Source organism: Pieris napi, chromosome 22 (assembly GCF_905475465.1).
Source record: "Pieris napi chromosome 22, ilPieNapi1.2, whole genome shotgun sequence".
Classification (NCBI taxonomy): domain Eukaryota; kingdom Metazoa; phylum Arthropoda; class Insecta; order Lepidoptera; family Pieridae; genus Pieris; species Pieris napi.
The window spans coordinates 1,804,983-1,822,818 of NC_062255.1; the positions used below are offsets into that span (position 1 = coordinate 1,804,983).

Below are 17,836 nucleotides of genomic sequence, written 5' to 3' on the forward strand. Positions count from 1 at the left end.
CCAAACACAATGAAACTGACCCGATACATGGCTGGCACAGACTTATAAAACCAGTATAACACTTCTTGGTTTTAACGCTAGTACTATACTGTAGGTACATGTAAATAAAACTACTTTAGCATATATAAACGTGTATGTATCCACCTTAGTGTTATTAGTAATCGTTGTTAAGGAAGTTTAATTTAAACCAGCATAACAAAAATCAATAAAGAAGTTAGAAGAGGGGCTCCACACTAAAATAAAAGTGATTATGAATAAACCTTTTTTAACATACTCTAATATTATTATTACTCTCTATAATTATATTATTATGTATTTTCTGCCAAAAATTTAAAATGATCACGGATATATCATATTAATTAAAAAGACTGTACGTGCTCCGTACGGTAAAAACGCGCGCGATTAGTTTTTTTTTTCCTATGTATCCTAGTCAGTAATGCAATATAGCAATTGATTTTTCAGCCGTCCAACTGTTAATATTAAACTGTGTACCAGCTTGTTCCGCAGATATATTTAGTTGACTGTTTAGTGACGGGCCACGAGTCTTACAGAGTTTAGTTCAAAAGACGCGACCGATCTGTGAACCTGTGTCTAATCTCTCGTTGAGAGCTGAATAACAATGGCCTATACCTGGGATAACAGAGTTGCTTTCGTCGTGAGATACCTTTACGGTAAGGAGAATATTTTTTGGTTTTGTTTATGGAAAATTTATTAAAAAATATATATAATATCACTAATGTTTTAGCTACTACTAGTTATTTTTCTATTTATTTAGAAGTTTTTCTGACGATAGAAATGTTAAAATTTAAATTTCCAATACAATCTTTTACGCATCATATTATTAAAACATAAAAGTTAAAAAAAAGTCATATAAAATTAAATGCAATTATATTGAATATTTTATTCATTCACAACGCATTCACAGACTAAAAATATTAAAGTCTATATAAACACTTTTTACTCAGTTGATTACCATAAATTTAGTATAATAGTAATTTATAATAAATATTGTGATAAAATATAACTGTCAACAACATTCTTACTAACGTATCAGCAATTCGTTTGACAGCTATTTTAATTAATCTATTGCAAGCATCCAACTTTGACAGATTACTAATTGATTTTGTCCAATGCATACTTAAAGAGATAGAATAACTCTTGAAATATACTTCATTTCGTGGATAATAAGAGGCATCTATACTCAAACAAATGTATATTAAAACAGTATACACATATATAAGACTTTCTTACGGAAATTATTGCGAAAATCCGCAAAGCACACAAAAAGCTACTTCCCTAAAGAGGCGAGTACCATTGACTTCATGACAATAAACAAGAAGAAAATTGCTTATATATTGAAATACAATAAATGCTTACTGTTGGGGCTTCATAATTACAAAATAAATGGAAACTTTATTACATTTTTGCCATTCGTTCGCGTCTAAAGTTAAGGTTCGAAGCACGAATTCGAACTCGCGTATGTCAAAATCTAATACGGTTTTGTCATACGCAGATCGTACTTAGCGTAAGTCTCCCCTATTCTTGAACGTAAACAGGTGATCTTGCCCGAAATTGAAAAGAACCATCTCCAAGCGTGGTTCTCAAATTTGGTTCAATCTGGAAGTTTTACAATGAAGAAGTGATAATAACAGAGTTTTATATAATACTACAGGAAATATACATTTATAAAAAAGGTACTTAGTTTCGTGCTCTATCTATCTATGTCTATTTATACTAGTATTTTATATACTAGTATAAATAGTACAATATAAAAAAAACTGCGACTATATTTCTCGTAGATGTCGTAGATGTTCTACGTGCGTAGCGGCAACTTAAAGCTACTAAAAGCTTTCTACCCAACTTAAAAAGCCAAGAGAGGTTTACGATTCGACGATTTTTTAATTACGACGTTGATTTGAGTTGTCTTTTAAATGTGCTTTTCCTAAAAATAATCCAAAACATCTGAACTAAAATCAGCCTTGATCTATCTGTCACAGCCTAATTAATTGCGTGGGCGTTAGAAGTATTTTCAGTTGATCTGACATGAACCTCACATTGGCATTGAATGGTATATTGGCACTAAATTAGCACACTTCGAACGTAAATAAATCTTTACGATCAATTACAAAGTAGATAATTTTATTGGGCAACGATACGATAGTGAAAATACTCTATATATTTTTCGATATACAAATTCTAATAGATAATAGAAGTTTCTTAGACAAGAATAGATTTTTTTTGGTTAAACGTGCTGTTATCTACCCTCGTGTTTTTTTTTTTTTTTTTTTTTAATGGCTTTTATATGTGCCAACTGGGCACAAGGTACTTCGCCAGTGTCGTGTAGATGGAGAAGGCACGATGGAGATTGATCGGTGAAAATAATAATTAAGTTAATTTTGAATATGCACCTAAACAAAAACAAAATAGTTGCAATTCGATTGTTAGTTTTAAGACTGCACAGACAACACAAATATGAGTGAGTAATAATACCATTATTAAATACTGTTTCCTCTTTATAATAATTTTTATATATATATTACACTTTAATTTTATTGCTTTCTATATATTTACATAAAAATCTACAATATGGACTAAACACAAACATTAACAAACATTTAACACTTAAAGGACGGGGGACTTTACGGGGAAGAACGTCATAGAGAGGATAGGTTAGTTTGGGACAATTAAATAGAATGTGAGATACAGTGCCTTCATCCAAGCCACACTCACAGATAGAGTGATCCCTTATCCGGAGCTTGGCTAGATGAACAGGGGTGCAAGCATGACCAAGACGAAGACGTGAGATTGTGGATGTAATCCAGCGATTTGCATTCCGATAATGACAAAACCAGGGTTGTCTTGGTATGTTTGGTTGGATGGAAGCATAAAACTTACCCTTAACCGATTTGGAGTCATTCCAAAATGTCTTCCAGGTTCTGTCCAGATATGTCTTTGCAAGAGTACAAAGATCCTGTGCTGAATTTTCAAAATGATCTAGAGAACCTGACTCAACAGCTGATTTGGCACATGAATCAGCAGTCTCGTTTCCAGGGATACCTGAGTGGCTAGGAATCCAAACTAGTATGATAGACAATCCTTTTTGATTACAAGAGAGCAGAGTCTCCCTGATTTTTAGAATAATGGGAAAACGTGATTTGCTGCGAAATGGGTTTTCTTTAATGGACATTAAACAACTAAAAGAGTCTGTCAAAATAGCTGTCTGTTGTATGTTATGGGAGTGTGCAAACAGGATTGCCTCCAATAGAGCAGTAGCCTCTCCTGTGAACACTGAAGATTCGGGAGGACATTTAAATTTCAGGATAATTCTATACCGAGGAACCCAACAGGCAGCACCAACACAGCCGTCTGGAGACAGCTTTGATGCGTCAGTGTAAATAAGAAGATGATTTGGCCAATTTTGATTAATATAGCTTTGTAATTTGATGTTGGTATCTGGGGCTCCTTTGATCAGACCAAGGTCTGTGATGATGGGAGGTTTGTATACCAGGGCTTTATAAGAAGTAGAATACAGGGGATTTATTGGAAAAGATATCAGGGGGTTAGGGAGGCTGGTGAACTTTAGATAACTATCTAGCAGATAGGAAGAGGAGTTGCGGGTACAAGGAGAATGTGATAGTTGGGATAATCGATGCCAAAGAGGGTGGGATGATAGCTGTAACATCTTGCTAACAAAGCGGTCACATAAATACTGCCGGCGGATGTGTAGAGGAGGATCAACACACTCAACCTGCAAAGCATTAGTGGGGGAGGATTTCATTGCACCTAGAATGATTCTAAGGCACCTATATTGAATTTTGTTTAGTTTCTCAGCAGCTGATTTGTTAAAGGGATCCAGAACAAACATACAGTAATCCATATGACTACGTACTAAGGCATTATACAATAACTTTAAAGAATAGGGGTGAGCGCCCCACCAAACTCCCGCTACTGCTCTTAGTACGTTAATACCTTTTTCGCATTTTTTGATAATGTGTTCAGAATGGGCAATTCCGTTCAGCCGGTTGTCTAAATAAATACCTAAAAATTTTGCTTTATCTGTCAGGTTGATTGCTTGATTTTCAAATGAAATGAGTAGAGTGGGAATGTATCTCTTCCTTGTAAACACCACTGCCTGAGATTTGCCCACTGACAGGGACAAGCCGTGGTCAGACAACCACTGGCCTAGATAATACAAAGCAGAATTGATACGACAGGATACTTCCCCTATACTGCTTGAGCTGTGATAGAGGACAATATCATCAGCATATTGTAAAATATTGCAAAAACTGGTAACAGACAGTTCGAGGTCATAGGTATAAATGCTATAGAGCAGAGGGCTGAGAACTGAGCCTTGAGGGAGACCTTTCCAGACTAGTCTGGGGGGAAGAGAGGTATTCTGATGCTTTATCAAAATAGATCTGGTAAATAGCAGATTACATATGAGATGTACCATCCTCGAAGAAACACTCAGCTTAAGCAGTTTCTGCCTGAGCGCTGGAAGTAGGACACTGTCATATGCAGAAGCAATATCAAGAAACACACCCACAAGGTACTCTCCTTTTGTAAAGGCTAGGCGAATGTCTGTTGTCAGTATACTAAGGCTGTCTGTGGTACTCATACCCTTCCGGAACCCAAATTGGGATGAGGGGAGAATATTTCTACTTTCCATTAACCATTCCAGTCGGTTTTTAAGAAGGTGTTCCGTTACTTTAGCTAAAGTAGATGACAAAGCTATGGGACGATAAGAATTTGAATCTGAAGGGTTTTTTCCAGGTTTGAGAATGGGAATGACTATTTGAGATGTCCAAGATGTCGGTATAATACCAGTTTCAAAAATTTTGTTGATTATTTTTAGATAGTAAAGTTTAGCTTTGTCATTTAGTCCAGTCAGGAAGGAATATGGAACGCCATCTTCCCCTGGAGTTGAATCTTTGAGACCATTAAGAGCGATTTGAAGCTCAGAGAAAGAAAAGGGAGCATCCATTTCATTGTTAGCCGGAGCTGGCGTAGAACTTAGAAATGAGTCCACATAGGGAGCGAAAGGTGGAGCCAGTTTATCCGCAAAGTTGTTAAGCCAGTCAGAAGGGTTATTTGAAGAAGGATTAACATGGTTCAGGGAACGACGGAATCTCCTCACATTAGACCACACAATAGAGGATGGAGAACGAGGGCTAAGGGATTCGCAAAATTGTATCCAACTACATCTTTTCTTCCTGGATACCAACCTTTTAATTTTAGCATCAAGCTTCTGGTAATTAATAAAGTTCTCCTGTGACATACTGGCTGAGTAGGATTTCTCTGCAGCCATTCTCTTACCAAACAAATCGCTGCATTCATCATCCCACCAGGGAGAGGAAAGCAGCAGATTTTTAGGAGAGTGCTTTTTGGGGATCTGGGAATCGGCCGAAGATATGAGAGAATTTAAAAAAAGATCATAGCACGACAAGACATTTTCTTCGCATTCCAAATCAGGCAGAGTGTCTACCATGCAATCAACGGATTGGGCATAATCTTTCCAGTTTGCTTTTTTGAGTTTATATTTTAAAAGGGGGTTGTGGTAAGAGGGGGGTAAGGATTTGTTATTTAATGAAATAATTACAGGAAAATGATCACTGCCATAGGTGAACTCAAGGGCGTTCCAAGTTAGTTGCGAGGCTAGGTTAGGGGAACAGAGGGTGAGATCCACTGCAGATTTGGGATTCTGATTAGGGTATACCCTGCGAGTTGGAGAGCCATCATTGAGGATGCAGAGATTGACATCGTCGAGTAAGTCAATCAGCAGTGGAGCAAACCTATCACTAGCATGGCACCCCCACATAGTGTGATGGGTGTTAAAGTCACCCATGGCTATGATAGGGTTGGGAAGGGATGATAAAATTGATTGTATCTCAGGAAGAAGAGAAGGAGAAGGGTGAGGAATATACAAAGATACAAAAGAAATGTCTAAGGTACGAACAGCAACAGCATTAATCTGATCGCTGTGGGTAGGGAGAGGAATTTGGGAGAATGGGAGGGAATGCCGTACAAAGACAGCACTGCCCGCATACCCATCATTCCTGTCATCCCGCAGACAGGAAAAGCCAGGCACCCGAAATCGGGAACCAGGTCTCAGCCATGTCTCCGAGATGGCAACAATCGTGGGTTTATGGAGGTTTATGAGGGAAATTAATTCATGTTTTTTTGAACGTAAGCTTTTACTATTCCATTGAATTAGGGTTATTGGGTCCGTTTTGTAGTAATTTAAAAAGTTGGGATAGGTTTTTGGCAACGTTGGGCGGTAGGGGGATTTCGCTACATGGAGCGACAATACTTAGAAGAAATTCAGAAATAAATTCTAACATTTTTCCCTGAGAGGGAAGGGTGTCAACATTATTGTTGAGAGCACAACCATTTGGGAGGGATGAGGAGCACTCACCAACAATAGTCTGGTGAGCTGTTCTATCGTACCCCTTTGCTAGAGGAGCTTGGGGACGAGGGGAGCGATAAATTGTTTGGCGATAGGAGGCATTGGTAGGAGTTTGGGCTTTTTGAGTAGATTTTAGAGAATAGGCAGGAGGGGTAAACATTTCTTTTGTCATCTCAGCATATGAACGTCGGACAGGAGGAAACTTAATTGCTGCTTCAACGTATGAGATGTTGTCCTGGGACATCACCATTTTTATGGATTGCTGTCGAGTAAATTCTGGACAGCCCTTGTCAGAAGCAAAATGTTTGCCTGAGCAATGTAAACATGTGGATTTTTCTAAAGTGACTTCACACGTATCACCTGTATGGGGCTGAGCACACCTGTAACATCTTGGCTTAGATCGGCAAATCGATTTGATATGTCCAAAACGGCAGCAGTTCAGGCACTGTATGGTTGGGAGTTGGTAGGTTTCGACAGGGAGGGAAGTGTGGTAGGAGTAAACCTTGGCAGGGAGCATTTGCCCCCTGAAGGTAAGGACGACAGATTGGGTAGGCACCCAGGTGGTGACACCCTCAGTGACTGTTTTTCGGTTCAGTCGCCTTGATTTTAATACTTCACCACATCCAGGAGGAAGCTCTAATGAAATCACGAGTTCGTCCATTGACCAGTCCACCGGTACACCTCTGACCAACCCCATTCTGGTAATGTTGTAAGTGGGGATAATAGCTTTAAACTTGCACATACTAAGAACCGGGTTGACCAGAAAGTTGTTGGCAGCTTCAGCAGAAGAGAACTCAACGGTGATTTTATTACGGCCTATATTTTTTACACCATCGTGTATGATAGAATTAATTTTGTGCTTATGCATAAACTGGCCGAATGTTATAGCACGTAAAGAGGCTCCGGAAGATGGGTCTTCTACTTCACGGGAGACTTGGACAATGAACGGACCTTTATCTTCATGAGAGTAAGACCTAGGTCCATCGGAGAAGGAGGGGTGGACATAAAGGTGTTGTATAGACGGGTTCGCCTGAGCGGGATCCGTAATAGTTTTTTTAAAGGATGGTTCATTTCTCTCCTCTCCTTGTCGTTTGCGAGACGTAGAAGAGGTTCCCGGGTCAGGAGGCTCGGGGTCAGGATCTAGATCCATATTACTAAAACTGCAGCAACTATATTAATTTAAATTTTATACTTTACCAGCACCAATAGGGTTAGTTTTATCTAAATAGCACAATAACAACTATTTCAGCTTAGGAAAATCACAGAAACACCGAGAAAAACACGGAAATCTCACTAACACGTGCGTCAACCAAAGCTAACGCGAGCCGACCTCCACCCTCGTGTTTAAGCCTGGCTGTCAATGCGTTTCGCTGTCAGTGTGACAGTTAACACTTACGGAAATATCGTAAGGAAATTGACATGTTTTACCTGAGCCTAATCTATATGTTGAAGTGGATATGTGGAGAAATTATGGCGAAAATTTATGGGGGTTATTTAGATCAAACAATTTTTATGGCACTTAAGACATCAACGAACTATACTATTATATAATTAATAGCTGACCCGGCAAACGTCGTTTTGCTATGTATATTATTTTAGTTCAATATTTTTTATTATCTACTATAATAAAAAATAGAGGTTGATCGTAGAGAGGTGAAAATTAGGGGTTGGTTGTATGTTTGTATGCTGTATCATAAAATTTAGGGGTGGGACCAACGTTTACATTTAGGGGGATGAAAAATAGATGTTGTCCGATTCTCAAACTCACTTAATATGCATAAAAAATTTCATAAGAATCGGTAGATCCGTTTCGGAGGAGTATGGGGACGAACTCGAGAATTTTACATATTAGATATACACGACTATATTAACGCCTTTTTTCCCAAAGTGGTAGGCAGAGACCAGGCATCTCCACTTGCTACGGTCTTGACATACCATACCTCTTTCTCACTTTATCGACTTTTATGATATTCATTATTCACCATCGTCAGGTCTGGGAACTTTTAACTGAAGTACCTCTTGGACAAAGCCTACCCGAACTGACATCACCATCAGTAACAGAGTGCCATATAAATAATATTTTTAGCGATTTTAATAATATTAATATTTATTTAATTGTCAGCGAATTTAGAAATCGACTAAATTTATTATTTATAAAAACATTATTCTGATTATTTGATTGAAACTTTGTAATTTACATTGATTTCATAATGTAATAATCAAGTTTAATTTAGGCGAATTTGAACGCCATTGTGACTGGCACAATATGGTAAGAATGTAAATAATTAACAAAATACAGGTGCAAACATAAAAAACCGAAAAAGAATTGTAGCTCTACTGACATAATCAGCCCGGATTAATCAGTGGACTATAGTACGGTTACCATGGTTACTACTCAGTGAGAAATAACAAATAATAATACCAAGAATAATTTAAGAGCTAAAATTCATGCGTAAATCGCGTCATATAACTAGGTGACCAGACTAACCCATCAAACCGAATGTTACGAAAGGTGAGATCTTGGCATACATTCTATTGTCTACGCCCTACGGCTTCGCCAAATGAATTGGTACATTTATCATTGCGACAGAAATTTAACATTTTATTACATAGTTATAATCTAATATATAAAAATCTCGTGTCGCGGTGTTTTTAGTTAAACTCCTCCGAAACGACTTGACCGATTCTCATGAATTTTTGTGTGCATATTGGGTATGTCTGAGAATCGGACAACATCTATTTTTCATCCCCCTAAATGTTAAGGGTAGTCAGCCCCTAAACTTTTTTTTTTAATTTTTAGATAAAAAATTTGTATGATACAGCATTAAGAAATACATACAACCCCTAATTTACACCTCTACCATCAACCCCAATTTTATTATAAATGATATACATGGCAAAACGACGTTTGCCAGGTCAGCTAGTTTTATATAAAATAGAAACAATGCCAATGCCATATTGTTCAGGAATGTAACAAAACTGTTTATAACAAATAAGATAATTTATTATTATATTATTAAAAAGTATGTGTGGTGTATCAGGATAGGATAAATAATAGGGAGATACGTGAGTAGTGTGGGTTAAAAGAGGATATAGTGACAAGGAGACGCAAGGGATTGCTTAGGAGGTTTGGTCATGTAGAACGGATGAATGAGGAGCCACATGGTGAGGTCGGGTCGGATAGGCCTTATCCAAAACCGGGAGAAGACATGAGAAGGGACAAGTTAAACCCACCCATAACCGACGGGCCTGCAATGAGAATATCATGAAATTGGTAGCGAGAGATGTCGTCAAATCGCTGTGTCTACGATTATGTCCATGTAACTTTTTATCATAAATCCAAAATTCAAAAAGTTATAAATAAAAAAGTGATAGCTAGCTACCATTCTAATAACTGATTGATAATATAATTATGTCGAAGATTACCATATCAGCAAGTTGTCTGTGGAATAGGCCTACTAGGAATACCAATAAGTAAAATTGTAGGAATAAAAAAAAAATAAAAAAAAATATATTTGGAAAATTTGTTTAAAATAAACGAGAGATCTTAAAAGTAAGGTAAAACTGCTGTTTTGATCGGCTTGTCATGAGCATTGACGCACCTGGTCAACTTTAGAAATAGAAAATATTTTCACTTTTTTTACTTATAACTTTTTAAATTTTGGATTTATGATAAAAAGTTACATAAACATAATTGTAGGCACAGCGATTTGCTACAAAATGTGTCTTTACAAGTTAAATGTAGGATGGATAGTTTAGGAGATATAGCCAAAAACGTGGTTTTTGGACCCCTTTTTCCAAGATGGCGGCCGTGGGACAAGGGTGGCGACCCCACAAACTTGGTTTTAGCTTTACACTGACCCCCCCTACACATCAAAAAAATAAAATTGCGTCCTCTAAAAAACGCAAGGTTAGGCCTAAAAATGTAACATTTCAATGGACTAGTTTTATTCTATAATTATAAAGAACAACTACAAAACATATTTTTAGCATGCTTTGAAATTAAATAAATAAAACAAAAATAGCCTTTATTCGAGTACACTATAACTACAGTAACTCCATTTCTTTTAAGTTTTTACACTTGTACCTACTCGACCTCCGAAGGAGAGAAGGCCTCCTCCAGATTCTTCAATTTGTCCCTATTTATTGCGACAATTTTCCAGTTTTTTCCCGCTATACCTTTTATTTCATCTTCCCAATTTTTTGTGGGCGTCCTCTCATTCTACTTCCCACTGGGCCCTTCGTAAGGGTCTTTTTGACCCATCTGCCATCATAAATGCGGCCAATGTGACCGGCCCATTTCCATTTTAGCCTTTTGTATATGTTACAACGTCTTTTGTTTCTTTGAAATTAAAAGATATCAACATTCACATCATGGAAAATTACGATCTAGCCTAACTTAAGACTAATAAGTAATTTAAGTCTAACCTAATTTACTGATATTTACCATAAGAAAGTGTCCAATAAAAAAGACTCTGTTCTTCTGTTTTTTTCTTACCACTGTTTGCACTTAAGACTTACGTGAACTAACACTAATTCACTAGTTTAAATGGTTTTGTCCCTTTCAGTCTATTAGGCCCGTGGTGTCAAGGAGTTGAATAGCCTCGACATTCACGTGATGGTGGAGCCTGTGTTCGTGGGCATATTCTTTTCATTCTTGATACATTTTTTCGACTTTTCTAAGGCATAATAATACCTTATTACCCGTTAAACTTCATCACAAAGAGATGAAAACAAAGACCAATTATTTAACTCTTACGACAGCTGTACAAATATAATTTGGCGAAGAAATAAGGAAGGTTCCTAATTACCATTGCAAAAATACAGATTCAATTATTTTATATGTTTCAGTTGCCAAACAATTAACAGTTAATTGTTATGTGTGGTACAGAAATGTGTAGAGTATTTAATCAAGAATTTAAATAGAGATTACACCCACAAGTGAATTTTTAAAATTGTTTTATAAGCTTGATTCACTGACCTTTGTGATGTAATGTATATCTATATATAAATATATCACGTCAGCCTTGTCTACATATACTTACATATAAAATATCACTACGTAATAATACAAACGATTGAGAACATTCAAAGTGAAACCAATTAAAATTTCGCTTTGTATTTTTAAGATAACGCGTCGCGTTCATCAAGAAAATTCAGAGACAAGCGATCTACTTAACTCTTCCGTCCTCTAAAATCCTATGACCATTTGACAGATGACAGATGACACATACTTTTTTGCCTCTTAATTTATGTATGTATGATTTTTTCCAGATATCGACAACAACGGCTACCTTGACTCACACGACTTCCAATGTCTCGCTTTGCGGACGTGTGTCCTCGAAGGCAAAGGTGACTGCAGTGCGGCCCGGCTTCAGAAATACCAGAACATCATGATCAACCTCTGGGAGGAGATCTCTAGGCTCGCCGACTTCGATAAGGTGCCAGACTATGTCGGTTATCACACTTACATTAGCCAGGCTTAGCAGAGCTTCCGTCCGTCGCTTTTAGAGCACTGTAGGCTGATAGCTTTAATTGTAATAGCTTTAAAAAATTCAAACGCTTTATCGAACTTTCAAATGAGCCAATAAATATTATTAAAAATTGTAGGCTGTAGGCGTAACAATAGAAAATGAACTGCCTTGCGATTCTGTAACTCACTTTTCGAACTCACATAGCGGTTTTCACAGCGGCGGTGGCGCTCAAATCAGTTGTGAAGCAGTTTATTTTATGATTTGGCATTCTGATAAACAATAAACTACGAGCTCCCTCCTTATCAGAATACCAAATTATAAAATAACTGCTTCACAATTGATTTGAGCGCCACCGCCGCTGTGAAAACCGCTGTGTGAGTTCGAAAAGTGAGTTACAGAATCGCAAGGCTGGTGTAATAAATTCAATTAAATTTTAAATTATCAAGTTTCTTTGACGGACGAACGGAATGGCGTCCTCGCTATGGCAAAAAGAAAACGATGAAGACAAATAAAAAGATGGAAAGATGATATAAGTAGAACAGCTGGCCCTATGTGGCTACGTAAAGCTAGAAACAGAGAAGAGTGGAAGCTCTTAGAGGAGGCCTGTGTCCAAGGACAAGCTGCAAAATAGAAATTAACCGGCTTGCCGATTCCTTATTAGTTTTTATACTACTTCACATTTTTAAGTACTAGGATAAGTATTTTTCAGCAATAAAGGCTATTATTATTAGTATAAGTTGCTTTGTTAACTGAGAGAACATTACTGTTAAAATTTGATTACTGGAAATAGGATTAGAATGATTTAGAAATACGCTTTGGACACCCGGACGGAATAAATCACACGTTACACTTACACATGTTAAATAAATGGTCATGAATATCTAATTATATCTCTGGGTATAATTGAAATCCTTTATACCAACAGCATGGTTGAGTTCAATAAGTTTTAAAGAATGAACATGTGAATATAAATCGGAAAAACTGGATTGGGCAAACCAGCAAGTGCATTCATAATTAACCTCTTATGCTATGTCTAATAATCTCTCAAGTTAAGTAAAGTGGCCTTAATCACTATCTGACTCTTTCTCTCCTCCTTAGGCCTGTATACTTCTACCTGTTTTGTTACCAGTTATTTTCTTTATTAGTCTATTCCTAACGCTGTATTTAACACTGTATGTGCTGCATGCTTTTATCGCACGCTTAGCTTGTTCTCCCGACATTCTATCTTTTTAATAGTCACGAATTACAGGACGGCACAGTTACGGTAGAAGAATTTAAGCAAGCTGTGAAAAACACTTGCGTCGGAAAGAAATACGAAGATTTTCCCCAAGCAATGAAGGCGTTTATCGAAACTAACTTTAGGATGATAGACATCAATGCTGATGGTCTGATGGGGATTGAGGAGTTCCGTTATGACTGCATTCAACGTATGGTCGTGGAAGACATTAAAGTCATTGATGACGCTTACAACTCATTGTTAAACGTAAGTTATTTCTTCTGATAAATTACGTGTCACGTTGTTTGTCCGCAATGGTCCTAAACTACCGAACCGAAATCAATCAAATTTGCACACCGTGTGTAGTTTGATCCAACTTAAAAGATAGTATAGCTTACATCTCAATTTATACCCGCAATATTATTTTATTGCAAAATATTTGTTTATTATTTGATAGTCACAATTCTAACAGATGGCGCTGTGTTTTAAGTACCAACGTTTCACATAAGCTACAATTTAATGGCATTACCACCAAAAAAGCATGGTGGTCCCCATGGCTGGTGTTCTCCTACCGTTTCCCTTGAATAGTTTGCTAGTATGTAATATAACAAAATCCTTAGCCACAGCAAAGCTTGGCCGGTCTGCTAGTAAATATATATATTTAAGAATAATATGAGCGAGTAGAAAAGAGAAGTTAAAAAATTGGTATTCTTTGTAATTTCTAAAACTAAAGGCTAAATTAGCCTCCAAAACGCTTGGTTTGCTAAGGCAAGGCAAGACAGTACTTCATTCCGGGCCACCGCTTGCAATTTATTAAGCGCAAATTCGCCCCACGTAAAATACTGTAATCACTTCTGGGCGGGAGCTCCCCAGTACCAGCTCCTTCCACTTGATCGTATTCAAAGAAGAGCGCTTTATCCCCTGGCGTTGCGTAGAGATGTGGGGTCACTCTGGACGGCGGTATCACTTAACATCAGGTGAACCTCCTGACCGTTTGCCGTTTGCAATCTATAAACAAAAGCTTTTCCAAAATAAAACTAAATGTATGCAGTGACAAAATTTTTTCAATTCTAAGCTGTCATGAATATGCTGTAGGTATTTCATTGTAATCTGATGAGATCACATTTAATCATAATTTGTTATGAGAAAAACATTTACTTTCATCAGCGATAATCATTTTATAACAATATAATCAAGTGATTGCCACGAATTAAATCAATTTATCTTAAGAAACAAATTATTGTTTTACAATAATAAAATTATATCGTAAATTTTTTTTCCATCACTTAAATGACTACATCGTACGTAGAGATATTATGTTGTGTATATATTTTACGTCAAATTACGCGTTTCTAAGAAATATTACGTGCGTTTTGGCAAATCTCTCCGAATAGTTACGCCACTGGCGATTTTAATGAGTATCAGTTCGTTTGATTACAAAAGCTATTTTGATTATAATAGTTTAGTATTGTTGGTAGTGTTATAATCATGTGATTTTGCTGTATTATCAGTGGTGTAACAATTGGGTGGCAGGGCTGGCAAAATGTCACAGGCCCCCGACCCAAGAGGACGCCTGCCCAAGAGATATTATGTTCTATGGATGAATGTGTAGTCTCCAATACGCATTGGGCTAGAGTGGGGACTACAAACCATTCCCTCTCACCTAAGAGAGGAGGCTTTTCTGCCTTTCTCTGCCATTAGTGAGTTGAGTACGCTGAAAATCTCGAAGTTTATTAAAGAAAAGAAGATTTGCCGCGGGCCCCAGTTGGTATAGTTACGCCACTGTATAGTATGTAATTTTTTGACGTGTCCTTGTTTATGGTTGTAGCTCAAAGTTTTTTAAACTTATGAACAAAGTAATTTTCTGTCTAAATAATGTCACTTGGCAGGCTCATTCACGGCGGCTTATCTTATATATATGTTAGCTGAATAGGCTGAATTTAGACGTCTGGAGGCCTCCGGCCAAAGGAGTTGAGGCCACCTGGCCCCAAATTATTTTCCAAATTAAATGAACAATGTTTTCAGTAGTATTTTTCAATCAATAATTTATTCTGAAACCAAGTAGATTCGTTTAGCATTTAACAAACATTTTTACAAACATACATATACACATATCAATGATTTCTGTTAATATATAAGAACAATATAATCATGTTTGTAACGTAACTTCCCACGTAATAGAGGTAAAGGTAAAACAGCGAACAAAAATATCAAAAGAAAAGTTGAATACTAGTGTAGTCGGAATTAAAAGCATTTTTTTTCCGAAGTCTCTATTGTGTCCGTTTTTTGCGGGTGCCCTCCCCTAAATCCGGCCCTGGTTGGCAGTATATGTAATAAGACAGAAGCTCACAATATACCTCAACCTTCAACTCAAACCTTTAATGATGTCCACGATTTTAATACCAAGAGTTCAAGACCGACTGCTAACTGTGCTATTTATCCCAAATATTCTGAGGTTTCTCAAAATTGATTAGCTATTTATTGAATAGTAAATTGCCATAAAAAATATTGCTTTACAAATAATCTTATAACATTTTTAACGTTTTTTTGTTTAGTTGAATTCTCACAAAACTATTTACGATGTTGCATTATATTGTCTAATAAATACGAATCAATGAATAAAAATATCTAATCCAGATTGGCGGGGCTCCAAATTTCAATGTATTACGTGGGAAGTTACGTTTTATATTAAACGTTTGTGTTAACCAGGTTTAGGATTTTTTAATAGTTTATCACTGACCTATCTACATTAGAGTGTTGTGGCTTCAGCGTGCGACTCCCATTCCTGAGGTCGTAGGTTCGATCCCCAGCTGTGCACCAATGGGCTTTCTATGTGCGCATTTAACATCGCCTTAAACCCAAAAATCGATGGCGTGTGCCAGGCACAGGCAAATTACATTGACAAATGATCATGAAACATAAATCTACCTAAAAAGGTTGTAGCGCCACTGACTTATTTTTATCTTCTAATTAATTAATATAATTATACAGTAATATCATTTGAAAATACGTCAATAATCTATCTAGCAGTTCCACTAAAAGAACCTACCATGTCTGAACGAGAACTTTCTTTTTCAGGATGACGATAGAAGAAAAGGTGGCATTTCCTTATCGAAATATCAAGAACTCTTCGCACAGTTCTTGGCTGACCAGAACGAAAACTGCCCTGCCAGCCTACTTTTCGGCCCATTAGAACTTTAATAATCATTAAGATTTAAGTTAATATCTATTTGAGTGACTGACTTTTTATTTTAATATTTTCGTTGGATTATATACTTATTGAAGTGTGGTAATAGTAAGTTTAATAGACAAATTGAATCCGCGGAGTTCTAATGTTTCTTGTTATGTACGCGTGAACTTCTTTCATTTACTAGGCCTCAGAATGGAATGCTTTTTCGCTAGCTTTTAAGCGAGGCGGTAAGATTGAAAAACGACAGGATTTCGACATACGGTGTTCATACATATCGTTGTCTGGTCTCTATGCGTTCTGATACTCACATATGAAATGTTGTCCAACGAAAATAATCGAAACCATAAATAAAATAACATCATAATACTTAAAATATCACAGAGATGCGGGGCTTAAAATAGATGCGTTCCGAAAATCTATTGCAAATTCTATTATTGCATTGTTCATGTTAAAAATAAAGTGTGAAATATGTTTGAAGATACATCTTAGATATATTACGCTAGTTTTAGTTTTGTTTGTTTTCTTGAATTTTCCGTCCTTAAAGTTTTTATGGAATGTTACTGTTTAAATTAAAATGTACTTCTAAGCATTCAAATAATCATGATAATAATATAAGTGTGCCGTATATGGCAAGTTGATTCTTGGCATAGCCATTATTATGTCAATATTTCGATAAACATCAGAATTATCTTTTAAAAATATTGGTTGTTTGTAAAGTAGGTTTACGATCGAGATGTTTACGTGATAACGTCTTATTGGTGATATAAGTTTTTGGGAAGTATGGAATTAATGAAGATAACAATTTTTTCAAATTTTAAATTACATCTATCGTTTTATTCACACTTTTGATGATAAATTTCGGGTGTAAAATGACAAGTTTACTTATTCGACTATGATATACATTTTTCTTCATACATTCACGGAATGACTGGCAGCGCTCGAGATGAGACGGGAGATTGGTCCGTCTCTCTCTCGTTATACCTGCGATCGCGCTCGTGAGGTTTTGGTGTGACACAAGTTTCTGAACATGTCACCCGACTAAAACGATTTTAAAGACGTTATCACGTCAAAACTAAGTTCCTAGTCCATACTTCAAGTAAATTTATAAGAATTCTTACGCTAAAGTAACTTGAAGATTTTGTATTTTTATTATTAGTGTTATGTGTAATCGCTAGTCTACGATATCTGAACAGAAAAAAGGTAAAAGGATGGTGGACTCAGATGTCGCACTTAGGTCTTAGAATATGAGTAAGACCGTTGTGCGTAACGTTTTGGCTAACTAAGCCAGCCTAGCTCCTTCCAGAACCACACCACCTGGGCACTTCGCAGGCTTCAAGGAGCGACCTCACTGCTCCGAGGATTTCTGTACGTTAAGCCACAGCCACGCATTCCAGGACTACGTGGGTGACTGATTCCTCTGCGCTGAAACAGCCGAACTATCCGAACATCTATCTATAGTTAATTCAGAGTGTTCATTATTGTCTACGTAAAAATAATCGGATACGACGACAATTTTGTGCTAAAGGCTGCTATTCTAGTCATGAATGTTA

At 36.8% G+C, this 17,836-nt stretch overlaps 1 protein-coding gene across 2 annotated transcripts; it reads left to right on the forward strand.

Moving 5' to 3' along the window:
• The first annotated feature begins 518 nt into the window (after positions 1–518).
• Positions 519–16,985, forward strand: LOC125060986 (sarcoplasmic calcium-binding protein 1). 2 transcript variants are annotated; one of them, XM_047666119.1, is made up of 4 exons: positions 519–671; positions 11,681–11,859; positions 13,130–13,363; positions 16,175–16,985. In XM_047666119.1, exons 1-4 carry the CDS (start codon positions 620–622, stop codon positions 16,295–16,297), a joined length of 588 nt encoding a protein of 195 aa, XP_047522075.1. In that variant the 5' UTR covers positions 519–619; the 3' UTR covers positions 16,298–16,985. The 2 variants fall into 2 exon arrangements, with proteins under 2 accessions (XP_047522075.1, XP_047522076.1); XM_047666120.1 differs by having other exon boundaries at positions 11,681–11,847.
• The last annotated feature ends 851 nt before the right edge of the window (positions 16,986–17,836 follow it).